The sequence below is a fragment of the Micrasema longulum genome, unplaced genomic scaffold (genome assembly GCF_059751315.1).
Source record: "Micrasema longulum isolate JH-2025_06_02 unplaced genomic scaffold, ASM5975131v1 h1tg001613l, whole genome shotgun sequence".
Classification (NCBI taxonomy): domain Eukaryota; kingdom Metazoa; phylum Arthropoda; class Insecta; order Trichoptera; family Brachycentridae; genus Micrasema; species Micrasema longulum.
The window spans coordinates 363371-386309 of NW_028278794.1; the positions used below are offsets into that span (position 1 = coordinate 363371).

The 22939-nt window shown below is 32.3% G+C and overlaps 1 protein-coding gene and 1 long non-coding RNA gene across 2 annotated transcripts; one reads left to right on the forward strand and one right to left on the reverse strand.

The window, feature by feature from the left end:
* Positions 1–7310: 7310 nt before the first annotated feature.
* On the reverse strand, positions 7311–14286 carry stx (ubiquitin-like domain-containing protein stuxnet). Its single transcript, XM_088236847.1, has 5 exons — positions 13922–14286; positions 13679–13766; positions 10759–12599; positions 9551–9701; positions 7311–7922 (listed from the first exon to the last, which is right to left on the reverse strand). Exons 1-5 carry the CDS (start codon positions 14119–14121, stop codon positions 7512–7514), a joined length of 2691 nt encoding a protein of 896 aa, XP_088092973.1. The 5' UTR covers positions 14122–14286; the 3' UTR covers positions 7311–7511.
* Positions 14287–14892: 606 nt separating this feature from the next.
* Positions 14893–22806, forward strand: LOC148274636 (uncharacterized). The gene is made up of 2 exons (XR_015824248.1): positions 14893–14935; positions 16685–22806. It is a non-coding gene; the product is annotated as an uncharacterized LOC148274636 (long non-coding RNA).
* Positions 22807–22939: the final 133 nt, after the last annotated feature.

Sequence of the window (22939 nt, forward strand, 5' to 3'; positions counted from 1 at the left end):
TCCTTTGTAATAAATATACATATTATAAATGCATTTTTACAACAGAGATGGAGAAAATTATGAAAGACAGAAATATGAAAGCCTAGGCATTTATAGGGCTTATGGCCTGTCATTAGCTGGTTTAAGTGGCCACTTTACACACTGTGTTATATACTTAATATGGTATCGTAATAGTCCTCCGAATGTTGTCAACCTTATTTTTGTATTAATATATGTATTTATTTTTAGATTATTTCTCTAACATCAAATCGAGTACTCCATATAAAAAAATATACCGTTTCTTGTGTTAAGTACCTGTGTCAAAGACAAACAGTCGATTACAAAATATGGGCACCTCGTAATAGATATCTTTAATCTAAACATATAAAATGTGTGCCTCATTTTCTTAAATGTAAATTTTATGTTATTGGTTAGGTTATTTCATACGAGCAATTTATTAAAATCGGCCTCGTGGTGCAGTGGTCAGTGCGTTTGCCTACCGTGCAGGTCTCGGGTTCGATTCCCGACATGGTTTACATGAAATATTTATTTAAAAAGGTGTTTTTACACTAGAATACTTCATAGTCCCTGGTCTGGTACCTGAAGCGTAAGACATCTTACCTTCGTCTAAAAAAAAATGATCAAGATACACTACGATTGGTGTACCAATGCCATCCTGGTCACTTTGGTGGAAAAGGTAAAAAACTGACTGACAGGCGATTTTGAGCTGTTAAAGAAGAAAATTGGCAAATTAATATGTTTCTGCGCCAAAATCTTCAGCATCATACTAACCTGTGCAAGAAGATTCTGAAGAGAGATATGGATTCACAAGAAAATTTTCCATCAATGATCAAGAGCTAAAGTTTGAAATAGAAAGACTTTTTTTCACTTGCTGCTATCACATAGATAAACTGGCATTAAACGGCGTATTCTAAGTAAAATCTTTCAAGTACTAACAAGTCTTGATATTTCACTTTTGAAAAAAATTGAATATAACTTTAAAAACATGATAATAATAATAAAAATACTTTATAGTTTTATTCCACTTTTATTTATAATTTTTTTAAAAATTTTTACCAGTGACCGGGTTTCGTCGTGACCGACATCGTCAGACTGGTGTCGGTCACGACGAAACCCGGTCACTGGTAAAAAAATTATAAATAAAAGTGGAATAAAGCTATAAAGTATTTTTATTATTATTATTAAAATGCAGTTCCACCAAGCAATGTCAGTAGAAAAACTCAATATTTAAAAACATGGTTCCCATTAAATTACAGTTCTATAGAGAAACAGTGGAATCGTTCCTAACTGTATCCGAAATTAAAGATTTGCTCGATTTTTACGGAGCTAAAATAACTAGTAATTTTTAACGATTAATTTTAACGATTTTTACGGAGCTAAAGTAACTAATGTAAGTCAGAGAGGACTATTGAGAGATGATGAACTTGTCTATAGCATTATTAGGTGGAGACGTACAAAAGGGCCTTCCGGGTGCCACGTACCAAGCTCGATGGATGGCCAGAGCGATTAACTCACTAAAAATATTGTTATTTAGTTCTCAGCTGAAATTATACACTAAAGACAAGGCAGTACGGTTAGATGGCTGCTTGTTTATTGTAATAACCCATGACCATGGCTTCAATGTATCTTGGCAGTCAAATCACCCTACAAATATTTGTGCTTTTTGAAATCTTTGAAAGGTTACAAAAATGTATTTCGAATACTGCTTTATCTGTAAACATCTGTTTAGTCAGCATTTATGGTATTTGACTCATGAAGTAGCAGTCTCGTCACTTTTTGATGATAATGTGAATCAAGAAACAAAAATAATAAAATTGGTAGCAAATTAAAATAACAAAAATTTCTCAACCCATGGGTTTTCACTTCTCATGAAGCGATACATTCCATTGACGGAAGAACTTTGTGGTTAGTTTCAAACATTGACTTTGTAAATTTTCAAAAAATCAGTCAAAAGCAAGTCATTATTCTTACGATTTAAAATTGATGATAGTTTTAGAATGTCTCTACATTCATTAAAGAAGGCTTTATGGGCGAATAATGTTTCAACAATGTTATGAGTTCAAATGTTTGCAGACAGGCTGGAGTTCCTCCCTAGGGAGTTATTTAGATCTAAATTTGTTACAACAGAGAAAACATCTTTGAGAAGATAATATGGAAATAAGTTTTCCCTTTCTGTTGCAACAAATTTAGATCTAAATTAATCCCTACGGAGGAAATACAGCCTGTTTGCCAACATTTGGACATACTCAAAAGATTGTTGATTAAACTAACTGGTATAAGAAGTATAAAAATTTGAAAATTGTTTTCACGCATTGCCTAGTAGGTGAATCGGTTCAGCCGGATGATTTTCACCCACATGATAAAGGTTTCAGCTCTTTTACTTCACAAAAGTCAACAAATGGAAGAGTTGAGGAAATGTGGATGTTTAAATACAGGTAGAATGGTAAATGTTACACAGTGTAAAGTGGTCACATAAACCAGCCAATGTCCGGTCATAAGCCCGGTTAATGCCTAGACTTCCATATTACCTTCTCAAAAATGTGTTCCCTAACTGTTGCAACAAATTTAGAACAATACTTCGTTTCTAGACCCCAAGATACGGTCTCGATGCTTAGATGAGCAGCGAACAATAAACCTAAAAAAGTGTCAAAATTGATACAACACTTTCATGGTTTGATTACAGTTGACGTACAAAAGCTGTTTTTATTACGTTGCGTTCAAGAACACAGAAAGGTCTATACGAATAGCATAAAGCAAACATTGAAAACAAAATATGTACAATAATGTTTCTTTTAATGTAAAATAGTAATAAATATATGCATTTAATAAATTGATGACTTATTTACAAAAAAAAGTACATTTAAAAATCATTCCATAGTATTCCCAGTATAAGTTCTTAGGTTAAAGTTTGATCTCAAGCCGACACGGGGTATCGTTATCTTACCGCAATAATACTTTTTATTTATGTAATTGAGGCTAAATAGAAATCTTCAATTTTGCAAAACAATATTTTACTTATTAAACACCCTAACGCATGTATGTAGCTTAAAGAATATGCTAAATAAACTGTTTGTTATTGCCTTGTATATTTATTTATATATACAATATGTATATACATTTGAAATGCCAGTCCAGAGAAACTACAAAATATTAGTGATATATATTTTTTTTAAATATGTGTACATTTCATGTTGATCCTGTTAGGAATTTAACCCAGGATTGTATGTGTGGTAACACCATCACGCTGTGGACAGTAAATTTAAGAACGTACGAAGGGCTAATAGGTTGGTATTTATTAAATTGAGTTTCCTCTGACTTGGATCTTTTAACATACCAGAAAACATATATTATTATGTTAATGAATTTCAATCAATATCACTTTGAATAATATACGCAATTTGTCCACATCATATCATGGGCCAAGAGTAAGATGTTAATATTAAAGATGTACAATAAAACAATGTTCAAATTGATCCCATGTATATTTATCTTTTTCAATTATGATCTTGGAAAAAAAGTTTCTAAAAAGTATGCAATTGTTTATGTAAATCAAATATTGTGTTTGAATATTTTTTATTATACAATTAAAATATAGTGGTGTTTCCTACAAGAATAGATAACTTGGAATTTGCTAAATACATTACCAAACAGATTTCTGCATTTAAACCTTCACTTATATAATGTCCATTCAACACTTCAGTCCGACATAAAAACTTATTTACCGAGATAGTGTAAATAACACATAAGGCAAAATAAAATTTAGTTACAGAAGCACTAAAATACAAAATCACAATACACAGAATACAGCAGTGGCAAAGTACGACATTATGGTTAATTCGCAGCTCCGAAAAAACAGTTCTAAGTATGTATTTACAAGAGATATAAGGTTTGAAACAAGAAAGGATAATATTATCCCAATAGTTTTAGGTAGAAAAGCAGAGTTTTGCTTTCAAATATGTAGCTAAATATTACAGCGTCTAATTCTAATCTTACAAGTTGATTAATACATACTCTGAGATATACATAAGTTAAAGGTATTGTAGATTTTTTTAAATGCAAGATTTTTTTATAATTTTCTCTTATCAGCAGATGTAACAATAAAAAAACCCGGGAAGATAAAATAAATATGTAAAACATAAAAGAAATCAGTTACGCAACAGACCATAAAAATATATCATCAAAATAATAACAACGAAAACACTAGCTGTTTTAGTTCATATATTTCAGTACAGCGCTTACATAACTCGTCGTGATAGTAGAACAATGACAGATGTGCGAAGAATGCAACATTGACTTTCTTTTATATTTGATCTTGAAAAGGTTATATAAAGGCTTTATATTCCAAGTTTGAAAAAAATAATATATGCATAACTGACCCAAGTACCAAATTTCAAACTTGTAAAGTTGTGACGAAAAAGAATTTAAATCGCTTTCATGTAAAGTTAGAAAAAAATCATGTGTCGTTGTTCCTACTATCATGACGAACTTGTGCAACTATGACATACTGGAAATTAATAGCACTACTAAAGAAATAGAATCGATCAATATCAAAACAGAAATGGAAAAAAACCTTTGCTGGATAAATTGCTCTAGCCCATATTAGATTTTATAAAGTTGAGAAATGTAACATATTTCTGGATCAATGAAATATATCATATTGTCGGGTTTTTGGCACAAACCGGTGACTAACATTTCACTAATTGCGGAATATAACATCTCACTAATAAAACATTATTTTTTGTATTTATAAAGTATGACATATTTTTATTTGCCTTTTAAACAAAGTTTATTTGTTGCTAGTTATAAATCCATCTCATTTTTTGAAAATGTATAGTTACCAACTTGTGCCAGAAACCTGACAATATCACTTCAAAAACAGTGGATCCATAGGCCACAAAATGTGTTGTAGACAAAAAGTTGTACAAATGTCTTAATACACTACCTGTGTAAATACAATATATGAATAAAAATAAGTAAATGTTAGAGTTTTTTAGTAAAAATTCTTCATGAAAGTTCATTGTAAAAATAAAAGAAATTGTTTTCATTACAGAAATAAAAGAAGAGTGATACTTAAATCCATAAATTTGGAAAGACTGGTATCTTAATTATAATATTTAATGCATTTATACTAATAATGAATTCAAAATTATAATACCAGTAATTGAATTATTTTTGTATGAAAGACCTGTTTTACCAAGTGTTACAAGAGTTTCATCGTCAGTGGCGCCACAGCCTGTTGTAAGGCCTGGCCTCCTCCAGAATCTGTCTCCATTCCCCCCTGCGGCTCTTGTCCAGTTCGTCAGGCCAACTGCTCTTATGTCATTTTTCACATTATCAAGCCATCTTAATTTTGGTCAGCCTTCCGAAAAAATAAAAATATTTTTTTGGGGGTATGATTATCATTCATTCTGTGCCCATGGCCCAACCATTGTGATATTATTTTTATGAATTGTGCAACGCTGGGTTCGCTATATAGTGCGTTTAATTAATGATCAAACCATCTCCTCCACACTCTGTTTTGGTTGACAGCACCAAATATCTTCCTTAATATTTTTCTTTCAAATACTAATACCATGTTTTCATATCTTCTGGTCATAACCAAGCATTCGGCACCATATGCAATGACCGGTCTGAGAAGTTTTGTAAATAATGGTCTTAGTTTTTCTAGAGATCAATTTGGATCCCAGATGTTCAAACAAGCCATAATTGCATCTGTTTACTGCCAATAGCCGTGCTATAATTATTAGAATATTTTTGACATTGCCTATGTGGTGGTGTGGTAACCCAACGTCAATTTCCCGCTGTGCATAATTAATTTATGACTTCCTTCCTAACATATATTTAGTCTTAGATGTATTTATTTTAAAACCCATGTCACCAGCAGCCATCTCTAGCTTTAAAAAATCATATTTTAATCCCGGGATACTTCTGGAGATTAAGTCTAGGTCACCTGCATGGGCTAATATCTGGGCGGTCTTTCTAAAAGTAGTTCCCGTTGTTTCTACCCCTGCATTTCGCATTGATTTTTCTAGAGCAATATTAAACAACAGGCATGCCAGTGCATCACTTTGCCTTAGACCGTTTTGCGTCTGGAATGGATCTGATTTGCTGTTTTGGACCTTCACTGAGCAGTGTGTTTTAGAAATTGTCACCTTAGAGCTGCCCGAGACAGGGACACATTCTCTCAAGAGATAATCGATGTCAGGAGTACCTGACATGCCACATAAAGAAAATTAAAAAAAAAAAAAAATTACTTTTCAGATGTCCTAATTGACAATCATTAGGTTCACCGGGATGAGATAGCCAAGAACTTGATAAAAAGAAGAGCCACAACAATATATTCATTTAAACTCATTAAAATAATATCACATAAACTCTCGTAACACTTCGTAAAAAAAGGTCCTTCGGACAAAAATAATTCAATTAATATTGTTATAATTTTGAATTCTTTATACTTATGCATGTTATTTCCAGTCATATGAACATAATTATTTTTTTAAAGGTTTAATTATATACATATAATTATGTATGTCTACTATAAATTATGCAAGGAAAGAAGAACAGGGAATATTTTGATTGAAATTGATATCACCATTTGCACAATTTAATAAGGAAATTGTAACTTTCCAATATTTTCTTATAAAAAGATTCAGTAAACAAAATATCGTGGGGTAATTACTAAAACTAGGTAACTTCAAAATCAGCATTTGTGAGTTACCCGCTAGAAACACATTTTTGTATCTTCCTCCATGAATGCTACTTAAAATCATATTATGATGATTTAAATGATGACTTGTCTTTTTGTAGCATTCACGGTGGACAAAAAAAGGGTTTTTGGTGGGTAACTCACAAATGCTGATTTTGAAGCGATCTAGTGTAGTAATTATCCCGGGATATATGTACGTACTTATAAAATCAAGGTATAATATAATCTTTCTATAAAATATGCATTAAACATTTTAAAATGTATAAAAATTTTGTGGTTAAGGTGAATATGTTTAAATTGAAGTAATTCATAAATTGATGAAAACCCAAGGATTTTACAATATGTACAATAACAAAATTAATCTCATTGAAATTCATAAATATATGTAGTATGTTTACAGTCAATATATCTTCATTTTCACATAATGGTGAAAAAACAATGAGGAATTTGAGATTTGCAATAATTTATTATAATGGATTCCATAAAAAGCTTATTATTTATTAGAATAATTGCAAATAATGTTTAGCATTAGGCAACTGACTAGAATACAGTCTGTAAAGTCCTCAACAATTACAGTATCAAGAATAATAAATGTTACAGCATGTTCCAGTAAGTGATAGTATGTAATTTAGAATGTCCGAAGTTATACACTAAATTTATTTCATATAATATCATACAAGACAGTAAATTTATGGATTTTTACCAAAATAATTTATAAAATAATGTTTTTAAAAATAAAGCAAAACATAAATTATTCGGAATTTTTGAATTCCGGTATAACTTCCGAGTAACAGAGAGTTAGTGGCTACGCTAGAGTTTCTATCTCTTCAGCAATCAGAGGAGCGGCTTCAGCGGGGACACTTGTACTACCACCTGCAGAGTAGGGTGCCGCTTTCATCTTTCTCATCTCCCGCCGCTGTTTCTTTTGTCGCATGATCATTCGCAGGTTGTCCAACTTGCATTTGGTTTTGGAATTGTCCAAGGCTAACGCATTGGCTGTGTGGCATCGCTCGCAGTCACTGCGCTCATCCTTGTGGGAGCAGGTGCGGCACTTGTTGCTGGGGGCAGAAGAGCCGCAGCTGCAGCGTGAGGAGGGTGGGACGGGGTAGTGCCCGTCACATTCTCCGTAGGGGCACACCCCGCTACACTTGCTGCACGAGCAGCTCTGGCCTGTACACTCCCTTCCCGCAGCGTGCCTTTGGTGGCGACTGTCCCGCTATAAGCATAAATCAATTTGTTCCAAATTACATACACCTCAGATCAATGTTAAAAAAGATTAATTTCCACTAATAAATGCTGTATTCCTTCTACACATTTCCAATGAACGGGTAATTAATAAAAGGTACCAGGGCTAAACAAATAATATTATTATAAATTGTTATAGGCAAGCAGGCTTTGCCGGTATGCTTATATCTCTAGTATTGCTTTTATTTGTGTTCCTTCCTTCAAAAAAGTATCCAAATTGTTTTTGAACTGGTTTACCAAAATGGAATCGACAACTATGCTTGTAAATTTATTCCAGTGTGAAAGGAAGTTTCTTTTTTTTATTTAACTTTTTGTACATAATGGCAATTTCTTCCTACCAACCAATAAAATAAAAGTTTTATTTTTATAATTCAAGTTACAAAACATATTTAATAGAAAATAAAAAAGCTAAAGATATATAAAAATAGAAATAAATGTATTTGTGTATAAATTATCTTAAATCAAAATCATTACTCAATGAGAAAAAGGAAAATAGAGGAAACAGAAAGGGGGAGAGATTTAAGGAAGAGAAAGGAGATGTTTCTTCAGATGTGATTTAAACAGATATACTGTAGTAACATCTTTGATGGTGGATGGGAGATGATTCCACAGTCGAGCCGCATGGACACTATATGAGTTTGAGAAGAAAGAGAAATTGTGGAAGGGTATTAAGAGAGTGCTTTGAGAATTAGAACGAAGAGGTAAACCATGAACTGATAAGCGTTGAAATTTTTCACGGAGGTATATTGGAGCGTTAGGACTATGAAGTACATTGAACAGAAGTGATAGTCTCTTTGTTGTCTAATTTTGAGCCATTTCAACTGCTTGCGATAATCAGAAATGTGGCAATATTTCCTAAGACCAAAAATATACCTTATACATGTATTCTGAAGTCGTTTAAATTTATTGAGTTGCTCACAGCTTAAATCAGTCATGGAAACATCAGCGTAATTTAGAATGGGTAGTAGTAATGCTTGTATGAGAGTACATTTAGTATTAATGGGTAAGAATTTTTGCAACCTTCTAAGTGAGTGTAGACTGAAAAATATTTTGCGGCTTAATTCATTAGTATGAGCTCACCAGCATAGATGTTCATCCATTAGTACTCGTAATTTTTTTATAGATTTCTTGTATTGGATATTGGTACCATTGACATTAAGAAGATTAAGTAAAGATACGTCTAACTTACTGAGCAATCTTCGACTACCCGCAAACATAATTTGTGTTTTAGATGGGTTTATAAGTAAACCATACTCTTCTGTCCATGTTGACACGCAATTTAGGGTATTAGACATCGATTCTTTTGCTTCGCTGGTCTGGATCAGGATTGAGGATGGATCGGGGACGATAGAGCTTCCAGTTATGACCCCGTAAATTGATGTTGGGATTTAATCAATATGTTTTGTATTCATGTACGCTATGTGGAGGCCAAAGATAAGTATTCAACTTGTAACAAGAGACCCTGCCAAATGCAGTTTTTTATTATATTGTTTTAAATTATTAAAAATCCAGTTCATAGAAAAGAAAATGCACAGATTAAACAATTACCGAGTAGTGGTCTTCACCACCACCTGAGATAGGGTAGGTAGATAAGCTAACCTGTTTTGTACGAGCTGAAGAATCAGATGTAGAAGTGTGTGTTGGCTCAAATGTAATCCGTGCTCCACGTCGATACTGCGGAGGTGTAGCACAGAGCAAATCATTTAGAATATGAATTATAGTGGAAATATCACGTTTCGGCCGCCCAAACCTAAAAATAATTTCACGAATGACATACATACACAATTACTTAAAACATACATACTATTTATGTTTAAAACATTAATTTTGTAGACAAACATTTGAACTAATGTTAGTAAATATTAGTATATAACCACTTACCGACTTATCATGTATAGCGGTTTCGAGACGTATCCGTCTCTTCATCAGGACACTCGCTATACCAACGTGCAAATACTAAAATACACTTTCACCTTTACCATCACCGTATATATTTACGAAAAACTACATCAATTATATGGAGAGTTAAAGGGGATGCAAACAACACCATGTCCAAACATGCAATAAAATTTGGTTAATAGTGATAAGTGGTATGTTGGAGAATAGGTGAGGGTGAGAGTTTGGGAAGGGGAGGGGCTAGGAGGTTGAAAGTTACACGATTAGCTAATTTTTTAATTAAAAAGTGGGCTATATGGAATTTTTTTTTTTTTTATTTATTAAGGGAATATTATTTTTCAAAGATTTTTTAATGTGAAACACGTCCATGTTATTGCATTTAAGACCTTTTTTAGTATTTGAATGTAAAAATTTTAACTCCTAATTAAATAATATGGAGTTGTTTCACATTAAAAAGGTAAATCAGTCAAATATCAAATATCTTTTCAATTTAGACCACTTTTTGGTTTAAAAATTAGCCAATCGTGTAACTTTCAACCTCCTAGCTCCTCTTCTTCCTTAACCCCCACCTCCACCCATTCTTACATACACATACATACCATAAAATATTATTAACTTTATTTTTGTGCATGTTTGGACATGATGGTGTTTGCATCACATTTAACTCTGCATGTAATTTATGTATTTTTTGTAAATACTATGTGTACTACGGGGAGTTTGCATATTAGTGTAGTGAGTGTCCTGACAAAGAGACGGATATGTCACGAAGCTGGTAGACATAAAAAGTCGGTACGTGGTTGTATACTAATATTTACTATAGACAACCATTGTATTGAGATTAGAATTTTTTAATTTTAATAGTTTAATAATTACATTAGTGGAGTGAATTAATACAACAGAAAAAAAATTACCTATCTTGAAGAGCCGGATTTAATGTGCCAGAAAAGGTTCCAGAGTAAATTCCTTTTCCATGATGTTTCATGGATTCAATTACTGCCCCCTGTCCTATCTTGGCTCTTGCATTTTCTTCGTTGGTTAAGTCCACTTTACTCGTTAGAACTTCTTTGGATAATTTCTTCAGAGTTTGAGTGAGATTTTTAGATGCCTCGATGAGCGCTTTGGTATCAGAAGCCGACGCAGACAGAAGTGGGGGTTTTTCTACTTTCTTAGGAACAGGAGCAGTTGGCACACGGAATACCGATGTTTCTTTAGAGCAGTGTGATGTGGAGGGTTCACTTAAGTTCTCAAAGTGATTGCTCAAGTACCCAGAATGCGAGAAATCATTCCGTGTAGAAGTAGAAGGCTGTGTTAAAATCTTGGGATTGATATTGCCGGAAGTACTGGGATTCTGCTGCATCTTTTTCTTGAGATGTTTGCTGACTAATGATTGCATGAAGGCTTTTTGTTTGTTAATGTTACTATTTTTGGAAGTTTTGTGCAAAAGATAGTGAAGTCTTTTATTCTTGGATGTTTCTGAAACATCATGTGGGTTGGAAGTTTGAACGCTTGCAGCCTCTTTGTTCGGTTCTATTTTACAAACCATATCTGGGATAATTTCAGAATTTTCCAATAACAATTCATTTAGATTAGAATTACCAGAATGAGATTTGGAACAAGCGTCCCCCTGTAGCAAGAGATCATCATCATTGACATCAGTTTCCATCAATATTTTGTGGGGATTATCTTCTTTAGAAATAGCATGACCTGTAGAGTGGCAGTTAGTGGAGCAATTGTAATCTGGATTCAACTTTGAGCAAAGGCAGGAAGTAAGGTTAGCTGCAATAGGGTCTGTAATCACAGGATTCATTGCGGCAGCTTTGTTTTGATCAGGATCAATTTCCACTAAGCTTTCGATTAAATTATTCTTCAAGGAACTCGGTAAGGGGACAAATTTAGAGGGCACCACGACACTAGGAGGAGGTTTATCTTCCATCTCAATACAACCTTCAGGTTCAGATAGAGGTGTAGAAACAGGGGCATAATTGGATTGGAGAGATGTCTTTAAAGGACTTGAAACTAGATTAGAGAGCGATTTAATAGGGGATTGCTCTTCAAAACTGATATCAGCGCTGGAGGAATTTGAAGAATCTACAGTACTGTTCTCGGTTGCGAAAGAATAGTTGGTGGAACTGCTTTGTGATTGGTCATTAGAATCATTTATGGAATCATCCGAATCTTTATCCATATCCTCTTGCATTTCAGCTAAGGATTTAAAAATTTCAAATGCATTTTGAAGAGTTTCGATGTCTTGTTTTCTCAAAAAAGATTTAAGGTCATCCGCACTCTTTACAGGACTCGATGTTGCTTTGTTTCCACAATTAGAAATTGAAGACTCCTCTTTTTTGGCGGTGATATTGTTAGGAGGATCTAACGACGTATTTTCCATCTTACTGGTACTGGCAGCTGTAGGTGGTTCTGCGATTTCCGTATCGATAGGAGCGCTGGAAGGGCTCTTGGGATGCATGATAGAATCATCTTCTGTATCAGCCGTAGGTGAATCTTTGTTGGAAGGGCGTGGAGGGCTCAGGAATGTGCGCTGCTTACTACCGGAAGCTGCAGTGCGCACGGCACTCAGGCCAGCCAGGGTATTGGATATTGGATTCAGAGTAGAAAGTTGGAGTTGAATAAGCATCATGTGATCTCCTAAACGCATTGTAAGGTTTAATGGTGATTTTCCGCTCAAAAAGTCATTTACTTGAGAATCATTTAGGGATTCTAAAGCTTGCATTACGGAACTCTCTGGACGCTGCGTCTGTGGAATAAACATATAAAAATCAGTAAACCCGACTAAGGAGCTTGGTTACACTGTAAGGAAGCAACAAATAGCAGTAGCCCATTGCCACTATTGCGAGCAGTATATAAGTGACTTTTTTAATTGAAATTTTTAGCCATCAATCTTTTACATTAGTCAACATTTAACTAAACCCTCCCCCTCTTTCTAAATAAATGAAATTAATTTACAGATTTAAAGAAGTCAAAAAAAATAAAATTAGATTAGGTTTAGATACTTTTTGTTTCAAAAGCTTAGCATTTTATTGCATATTCATAATTATTTGCAGTGATATCTGGCTGAAGTTGAATATCGAGGCTTTACTGACAGAATGCACTAAGTCTTTAAAACAAGTTGCGGGATAATCGCATTTAAAGCTTTTTTATTCTTTCAATGCATTATTTCTCCCACAATTTTTTTTTAAAGCTTTAAAAGAGTAATGTTTATTCTAGACATAGCATAAAATTTGAAATTAACATCTTGCACCTATATTTAAACATATTTGAAATATATAAAGACTGTTGACTATTAAGTCAACAGTCTTTATATTATATATTTCTTATACATTAGTATTCTGTCAGTATAGCCTCGATATATTTAAAATATTTTTGAATATGAGTGCAAGATGTTGATTTCAAATTTTATGCTATGCCTAGAATAAAAATTACTCTTTTAAAGCTTTAAAAAAAAAAAAAAAAGAAAATTGTGGGAGAAATAATGCGTTGAAAGAATGAAAAAGATTTAAATGCGATTTTCCCGCAACTTGTTTTAATGACTTAATGCATTATGTCAGTAAAGCCTCGATATTTAAATATAACTTTTATGAAATTCAGAAAATAATTAGTGTAAAACTAAACTTATGTGAAATCTGTAAATTTTTTTGGAAGTACATAATGCGTAGGTTTTTTTGTACACCCACAGACACTAGAAGTTGAAGGCAGAAAAATTGGCACAAGACAAGTGTAATTAATTATTTTTTTGTAAAACGATTACGGATTGTCACAAGTCTGAAGAGCGAGTCACTACGGTATCATATTATGGTATCACTCGATAACACTTACCAGCAATCCCGTTTCTACACTGGGGAGTAAGATAACCCTCGAGCCATCCATAAGGCCGTTATCTTTCAGTAGTCCATCCCTTAATTGCCTAAACGAAGGCGAAAAATAACATTAGAATCGATATGGATAACAATGTTTCAAAAGCGCAAGGCAGTCAATGAAATAGATTGTCAAATACATCATACATACTTAGGTAATTAAAATGAAACGTAATCGGAACCTATAAGCACATAATATCGTCACCTTTCTCGATGAAGCAAGCAAATGCGATCCTTGGGTACTTTGAGCTTCTTCGAAATAATTTTCTTGAGCTGATCGACAGTATAATTATTTTCCACGGTTATGGAGAAGTTTCCTCCCGTAGTTGTTTGTATGTTTAGTGTTATTTCCGAAGATTGGCTCGAGCCACACCCAAGGGATTCACTCGATGTAGGCTTCTCCATGGTAAATATTTAGCTTATAGACCATTAACAAACACTTTCCAGGGTCCTATTACGTAGCAAAAAACCTTTTACGAACGATATTGTTAATTAGTAACAGTAAAACAGGGTCACTTCACGCCAGGCCCAGTCTTGATGTGGCCACCAGTATGACCAGTGCGAAAAAAAGCGTCATTGGTTTCTCTGACGAAATTTTTCTGAAAACACGATAAAAAATAACAGAATAATGATTTGCATTAATTTTCAATTAATTATAATTGTAAATATATTGAGAAAACTTATTTTGAACACGTTAACTAGTACATAAAAAGCGAGTGACATAGATTCGCGATTAAAGAACATATGATGGAATTCTATATAGCAACACTGTCAAAACTAACAGTGATTAGCGATTGGCGCTTTATTTAATTTATAATCAATGATTCTTGTTTTTTGCATTCGAAAACGAAAAAAAGATTCCCAAAATAAATCAGCAATAATGCAAAATATTAATAAGTTACAAAAAATATTATTTTAAAATAACAGTAATAGGTACAACATAAACTAAAACATCACACTAGAAATAAAATATAATAAATACCTATATAAATGGAATTTAAAAAAATATAAATTAATAAAATTTCCAAATAAATCTACGTTTTCTCATGATACGTTATCATCGTTCCATGTCAAACAGTCACCAAGCCTTTCCGTTCACTGCCAACTCCTGTGCGTCCTCCCAAGTAAGGTTAACATCCCGTAGTTCTGACATAAACTACCGACAAATAGTCAGCAGCGGATGTCCAGGATGTCAAGAACCTTATGCCTTGCAAACAAGGTAAGCGTGGTTAAGGCTCTCATGAAGCATCCGCAGTACTATATACAACCCAGTCAGCCATATTGCCTCTGTTTGATGACAGTTATCACCGGAGTTTTCTGAGTTCGTTCTCATTTATTATTTCTTTTAAAGTAAAACCACTGCACACCCAAAATTCTTCTTTGAGATATTTTCAAAACTCTTTCTCTTAAAAGGTACTTTATTGTACAAAGCCCCATGTATAAATTGTTGTATAAAAAAATATTGTTGGCGAAGTGCCTATTTAGTCTATCAACAGTGACTTGATGGAGACCCCTAACTGAATCATAGTCATCGGCATACTCTAGGTTGCAAAGTTTTTGGGAGGAAAATATGGATACGCCTCAATCTAGTAGAATTTATTTCCTCAGGAAAAAATCCCCAAGGATTATAATTAACAAAAGTGCCAAAATTCCTTGCAGGTTAAGTTTGAAAATATTTTCAATAGGATATAAATTATTTTCGTGAATGGTACAATATCAACTGACATTCAATTTAAAATTGACAAATGGAAAATAATTTCTCTGGATGAAAAAAACGTATTCAATTTAATTACTAACTAACTAAATAATAATTCCCTTTCAATGGATTCTTTAATAAAGAACTTCAGATAGTAAAATCGTAAACAAATCGCTTAAACTTTTTGGTTACACCAACAGAATGAAGATAGACTTCAAGAATATTAATACCATTAAAACACTTTACAGCACACTATGTAGTTCTCATCCAGAATATGCTTCTGCAATTTAGTCTCAATCATATCTAGTATGCCCAGCACTGTTTTATGAGAAAAGTGTTGCACCAATTGTAAAGGGGTAATTATTCCTATGTTGAAATAAAGCAAATTCTTAATTAGAAATATAGAACAAAGATCGATCTGGACCTTATATGAATTTTCAAAATACTTACTACTATAAATCATGGTAGGCCAGTTTTAATTTTACGGGGGATCTACTTTGAAATTTTTTGGCGGTGGTCTATTAAAACTGAAAGTAGTCATTTAAAGCCAAAAATAGGTTTAAATTGAAAATAAACATTGATGGTACGAATACCAACTATTTGACTTCTATCCAACCCAGTTATTTAAATAACATCAATTAATGATGACTTCAAACAAACATAAAAACAGTATGTAAATAAAAATATATTTTCTTTTATTTTAGTTTTATTGACGTAACAATATGCTCACTCGTAAATATTACAATTCGTAAATATTAACTATTAATGTAGTATCACAGGGCGCTCTGGAAACATGAAATTGTATATTTTCAGCAAGGTTGTCATAGTTGGATTAATAGTACACATAGCTATTCGTAAACATGCTGCTAAATGGTCATCTGTCAAACAGGTGCGATGTTTTCTTTTGATTTTATTCATCGTAGAAAATGTAGATTTAAAGAAGCCCGCGGGTTTAAAGAAGAGGCAACTTGGGTTTAGGTTCTCCCAAAGCATGCGCAGCATGTGTCCAAGCCAGGTCCACCGCGGCATACTCAAGACGCTCGTTATGGGAGGCTGCTGGGTAGTACTGGCATTATACACTGAATAATCAGCATTTCGTTTTGACCGAGCATAGACTATTGCACAGTTTGGGATGAAGAATTGGCATACCTCAGCTCTAGTCTTATATAATATAGATCATGTTTTTTAATATATTTATTACTTATTGTCTTTGCAGCATTTAATTATGTTCTGTTTGTTCTTCATGTAATAGTTGTAATTGGCTTGTTACAGCATATTTTATTCATATTCATTGGCATGAAGTCAAAACGACCAGACTTGCGCTTCAGGTGCCAATTATTATGCTAAACATTATGAAGAGTCATGAAGTTACATAATCCGCCCAAGACGAATTTTGAAAAAAAATGGAAGTGGAAATATAGTTTTTTAATGTTTTGAAAAATCTACAAAATAAATCAAACCGTGAGTCACAAATCCCACTCCATTAGTTGAAATATCAAAATAAATATTCAGGTGAGTTGCAAAACTCGTCGGACTCGTATGTTTATTGCGATTATGTATATTGTATAACAATTCAATTGTAGAGTTACAAAACTGGCTCTAGAGGATTTTTCTACATCTGTAACATTTTACGACTCAAATATTGTAGTGTAAAAACCCCTTTTTAAATAAATATTTCATATCGAACTTGTCACAAATCGAACCTTAAACTCATAAAGGGTAGGCAAATGTGCAAAGTCATAATTAAGGAATTACAGGGAAAGTTCTTAAAAAAAAATTGAAAGAAAATAAAAAAGTAATTACAAAAATATTTATTCATTATATACAATATAAAACTTAGACAATCCCCAAGCCCAAGGTAGAATACATAAATATATTTTTTTACATAATTTTTACTTTGCATCTGGTTTGTCACAAAGCACTTATTTATTTTAATCAATAATAATTATTAAAACCAAAACCATATAAACAATTAAATAGCACCATTATAAAGTATATATAAGATTAAAAATGTATAGTATAAATTGAGCTAGGGAACACTAAATATCGTTGTTGCGCCTGCAATATTCATTAATTGGCAGATGAAAAAAATTAAGGAGATCATTTAAACAATGTATCTTTTGATGATAGATTTTTTTAATACTTATTTTTTTACTGACAACAAAGGGAAAAATAATATGTTATTTGACAATGAACAAATATTTAAGTTTATTTTGTTAGAAATTAAAAATACTTTTAAAAAAGAAACATCACTAAACGAATTTTGCAGGTAAAACAAGAATATGTACTTTTTTTCTTTAAATTACAATGTTTCATAGGTGGTTTCCTAATAGCTATATCAAATACATATCTTAAAAAATCATTATACCCACATATATATATTATGTTGTATACATAAAAAAATTAGATGCATTGATTAGACATTAATAAATAATCCTTTGGAAGAAAATTGACTTCTCAAAAGTCCACCTCGTAGTGTATAAATGGCTAGTGTGATACAACATCATCACATATTTGTTGCAGACAAAATACTTCTTTTTAATGAAAACTATAACCAATAATATCTATCAATATATTTTTCACTATTTGACACAAATTTGTCTTGTCAGATGACTGCACGACTGTCGTTAAGAACAGTATCTAGCATCCTGAAATGCAAAACGCACACAAAATAATATTATGGTAAGTACCTAGCTAAAGTTTCACAAAAATATTTTTATTTATCTTTCTGCTTAATTATCACGAGTAATATATATAATTCAGACCCATGTTAGATAATATTGTTTTTCAAAAAATTTAAATACCATTTTTTTAAATACATGAAAGATGCCACGTTCTACATTAAATCAGGTGAATGAAAAAACTGGTGGTCATATGCCAACCATATTCTATCAAAGGAAAATAGACATTTTTACAAAAAGAAAAAAAGCCTTTAAATATTAAGGTAGAAAATAAGGTGACCTTTTGTATGGAGTAATAAGTTGTCGTAATCAGCTAATTTCTTTTACTAGAAACTGGCTGGCCGCGTTTAATCAATATTTAAATATTTTTATACAAATATTATTGGTATAAAACACTAATATCGATAATAAAATATAATAGTAAGTTGTGCATAATCGCTTATATGGACGATTTGCCATTGGATTGAAGCCCCGGGTTGGATTACTGGGGTGGTCGACAGTAAAATATTGCTTGAAGGGTCGTAATATGCTGCAATATTTTATCATTTTTTAACTAGAACCTAAGGCGTAAGACTGATCGCCTTACAATATAGTAAATAATTGTGATTAGCTGCATTTATTTTTCCATACAGCGCCTTATGTACTATCAGGTGCGGATAAGGCTTTTTTAATGAAAATTTTTGTAAAGAAATAGTCCAAACAATAATTGGTCGCTGATTTTTAATTTCAAATGTACCTACGGAAAAGATGTATGAATTAAAAAAATATTTTTTTTAGCGGTATGGTGTTCTATCCTCCCTGCCTACCCTCCAGTAGAAACATTATGATGACAATATCCTAAATAAGTTATTAGAGACATATTTTGTAATAGTAGGTATTCAAAGATTTTATTAAGTATTGATATTTTTTAATAAATAAAATTTTTGCTACGCAGTATTGAAAAACAATGAGAACAATGTTTTTTGAATATTTGAAAATAGTACTTTATTTTTTTACTCATTTATTAGTTTGCAACAAAACATAAACCGTCACGCTGTTTCTCCATAGGAGTAGTCAGAGACTATAGAACGCCACACCACTGTCTGCTTACATACAATGTATGAATGTAAAGGAAACAAGTGTATAACTAATAATAAATAAGGTATACTAGGGGGGTGTAGAAAAAATTCATGGAGTTTGGCAATCTCGGATACTTATTAAACCACTCTAATAAACATGATTGTGTTCCACGTCAATGTACAGGAATTCCACACTTCACTTGATTATTTCACATTAAGGTATACTTTCTGACATTAATTCAATATTCATCTTAATTCTGTACATTATTTAGACAAATAAAAATCTGTCTGCAGTTGAGTAAAATATAAGTTTAATAATAATATTATATAGAAGGAATGCAGGGAATGTAATATTTGTACACATTTATAAAATAATGTTGTAAATTAAATAAGCAGGTTTAATCGTAAGGAAATAGATCTATCTTGCTTTGAATGACATGTTCCCATATTACATATTTTACTACAGATATTTTGTATTTACATTTTATTTTCACATCAATTTGTAAAAGATTCTATCTTGACAGCATTCAGTCTATTTTCATAATTTATTAACCAACACCATACTTTGTTTTCATACTTTAAGTTAAAATCACTGGTAAGTGAGTAATTTATTATCAAAAATAGGTTGAATGCTTTTTTTTCTTGGCAGGGTACAGATATAATATCTTGAAGTATTTTTTCACTATAATATTTAATGAATTACTCAGGACAAAATGAATAAAACCCTGATGCAGTAAATTAGTCATTTTCATGAAATTTCACTTTGTTACTTTGTAACAAGATAACAGGTTAGGAAAAACCTATATACTATGTTCCTGGAATAAAATCTAATTTAAATATGTTATAAGTAAAAACTAAGTTATAAATATAATAAATAAACCGTCATTTAGAGAAAACAAAGATTTGAGTTATACAGTTTTCTATGGAGGTGGACAAAATATGGAGTAACAATAATGAGGTCACAATATATCTAAATTTTTTTAAAAAGCGCTTTCATATTTTTTATTGTGTGACAGCGTAACGCAATTACAGTCATTAGTTGCCCAGATAAACAGGCTGATTATTAACATAAAATGTTGGTACTCGTAATAAACATATTTGAGTAAATCACAATTTTTGTAGGTAAAGGAAATATTGGCTCATTTGAGATTGGTATATTTTGGAATAAAAAATAAACATACCTACTGAAGAAAAAAAATATAAAGAATGTTAAAAATTTTGATCACATGCTCCTTATTCTAAATAATACACAAAATTATGTTTTGTGTATTGAAAATTATTTTTAAACTGACATTTTGCAGCCATATTATTACACAAATATTTAAATAATATCTTTATATTTTGGGCTATAAATGACTTAAATATCACTAATTTAATAAATTATTTTTACAATAATGTAAGGCACATTGATATATTATTTTTACAATTCAGCTCTTTTAAAGATCTTTTGCAGTCCCAATCAATACAACAGTCACATAATCAATGGGCACAAAAAGTATAAAGCTGTTTTGTTTAACATACACATACACCACTCTTAATAGCTATTTACACAACATATTAGTGTACAACATTGCTTCCACCATTTTGATGTCTTTAGCGGTAAGTAGTGGTCGAAATAAATAGATCATAAACGTCATGCGTAACTTGGCCACCCGTCAACATAACCTCATAGAAACATTAGTCAATTTGTGTCTGCATCATTAAATTATTCTTAATTGAAAATGTCAGTTTATGAACCAAATTCTCATCATTAGTGGGAGGTTTTAATTTTCTGCTTCAATATGAAGAAATCTGTGGCCGAGGCTCATTGAATGCTCTCAAATACTTATGATGAGGTGGCTGAAGAAAAGTTGTGTAACTAATAAGACGTTTTGTCAGTAATTATAAGTTCAATTATTAGGATAATTCTGTATTGAGAAGTAATGAAAACTTTTTTAATGTGAAACTATTTTTTAAGCATGTTAATTGTCAAGTCAAATAAAACATGAGAAAAATGATAAAATACAAATTTGTACTGAAAGTTATGAAATGTTCTGGAGAAAAAATTGTCTGATTATGTTTTAGAGGTTTAGAATGGTTTCATTGATAATGTGTAGTTAGGACATGTAATATTTTATTACAAATATAGAATCATGGAAGTGCATAAAAATAATAACACCATCGTACCTCAATATGCATCTTTTTTTGTTGACCTCGTGTACCATTGCAGGAGCCATCATCAGGGTAAACGTCCGAACGAATCCAACTTACACGGGGATCACCCAAAAATGACACATATTGATAACAGCAACCGTGAAATCCTACGAACCTTAGAGTATACATAACTATAGAGCACCCGTTAGCGAGTAAGAACTGTAAGCATGGGTTTGAACAATATTCAAATTGCAAGGGTGACACTATTAGTCACGCAAGGTCAAGCACGCTGGTTGTTTTTTTTAATTTAATGTTATAATGGTGAAATGTGCAGTACCAATCTGTAAGAACGATTCACGGAAGCAAACTTAAAAGAACAATGATATTTCTTTTCATCGGTAAGTAATATTTTGATAAGAAAACACAGATTTTAACAAAATTACTCAGGGCGAGACAGGAGGTTGCGGGAGGCGTGCAGGCGGGTTCACAAAGCACTTGTTCCCGCGCCTTCCCTGGTTCAGACCTTCTCCACATTGGAGCTAGTGCTGTACCACATTGTACTTGAATATTGTGTAGTAACATGATTTCTTTCGTAATAATGTGTAAGTATTAGACATTAATATCGTTTCTATTACCTACTAACCCATGTTAAATTGTAATACTCAGTAAAGTTGAATACTTACGGTTAGGTTATCTATCTAATTTCAGATTTCCGAAAAGCCGTGAGTTGGCAAATAAGTGGATGACAGCAATAAAAAGGTCGAACTGGGAGCCCAACATCTGGAGTTTCATCTGTTCCATGCATTTTAATGCTTCCTCCTTTTATGAAACAAAGAGTCGACTGCGCAAGCTGGTTGAAGGTGCAATACCAGAGCGTAAACTTGAAGTAAGATTACACTAATTTTTAAGTGATTAAACAAGTAGCTTGTGTTTTCAGCCGGTATTTATACATGGTATAATCACGTAATTACGTATATCCGCGATCTTCTCAAAAACTAGTGGATAGATTGAAATTCTAATATACGTAAAAGAAAACTGTATGTGAAGAACGACTCATTAAATGTGTATCATATGATTTCTTTATATTTTCTCTGATTTATCAAAATTCACTTTATCTCATTAGATCATTATTTTTAATTAGTAACCAATTGATATACTAATTATAGCAATGTCATCGATAAGAGATCTCCTATCAATTGTAAAGAAAATTGGTCTTAGAGGTGAATCAAACCCACAATCAGGACTATCATATCTTGGGAATAAGTCTCCAGTTTCCTGTTCAGTCGAGATGAAGCTCAATATTGAGGGTATAATACCATGCAAAATTACAGAAAAACTGCTGCATACTATAATAATGGCTTGGTCTCTGGAATTGTTTCAAGACAGGCCAGAATACGATGTAATTATACCTTCATTACTTAAGGTATTAGTGATGAATATTATGGGGAAATTGATTGTTGATAAAGAAGCTGGATCAACTTTAATTGAGATGGCAGATTCTCATGTCAATATCAAAGGATTCACTGCGGGGTCAATCATTAAGAAGGATTCTAAGAGATTATACAAGACTGGGAGAAGATTTTGGGAGACTATGACCTTAGAAGATCAGACAATCATTATGACAGTCAATTATAACGTCCACAACTTTTTTGGAG

Bases quoted from the DNA above. Each gene is read 5' to 3' on its own strand.
- stx (XM_088236847.1), bottom strand. From the start codon at position 14,121: ATGGAGAAGCCTACATCGAGTGAATCCCTTGGGTGTGGCTCGAGCCAA. The intron at 9,702-10,758 runs GTAATTTTTTTT...AATTATTTTTAG, and splicing joins AATCCGGCTCTTCAAGATAG to GTTTGGGCGGCCGAAACGTG. The intron at 7,923-9,550 runs GTTAGCTTATCT...TTATGCTTATAG, and splicing joins CTTCAGCTCGTACAAAACAG to CGGGACAGTCGCCACCAAAG.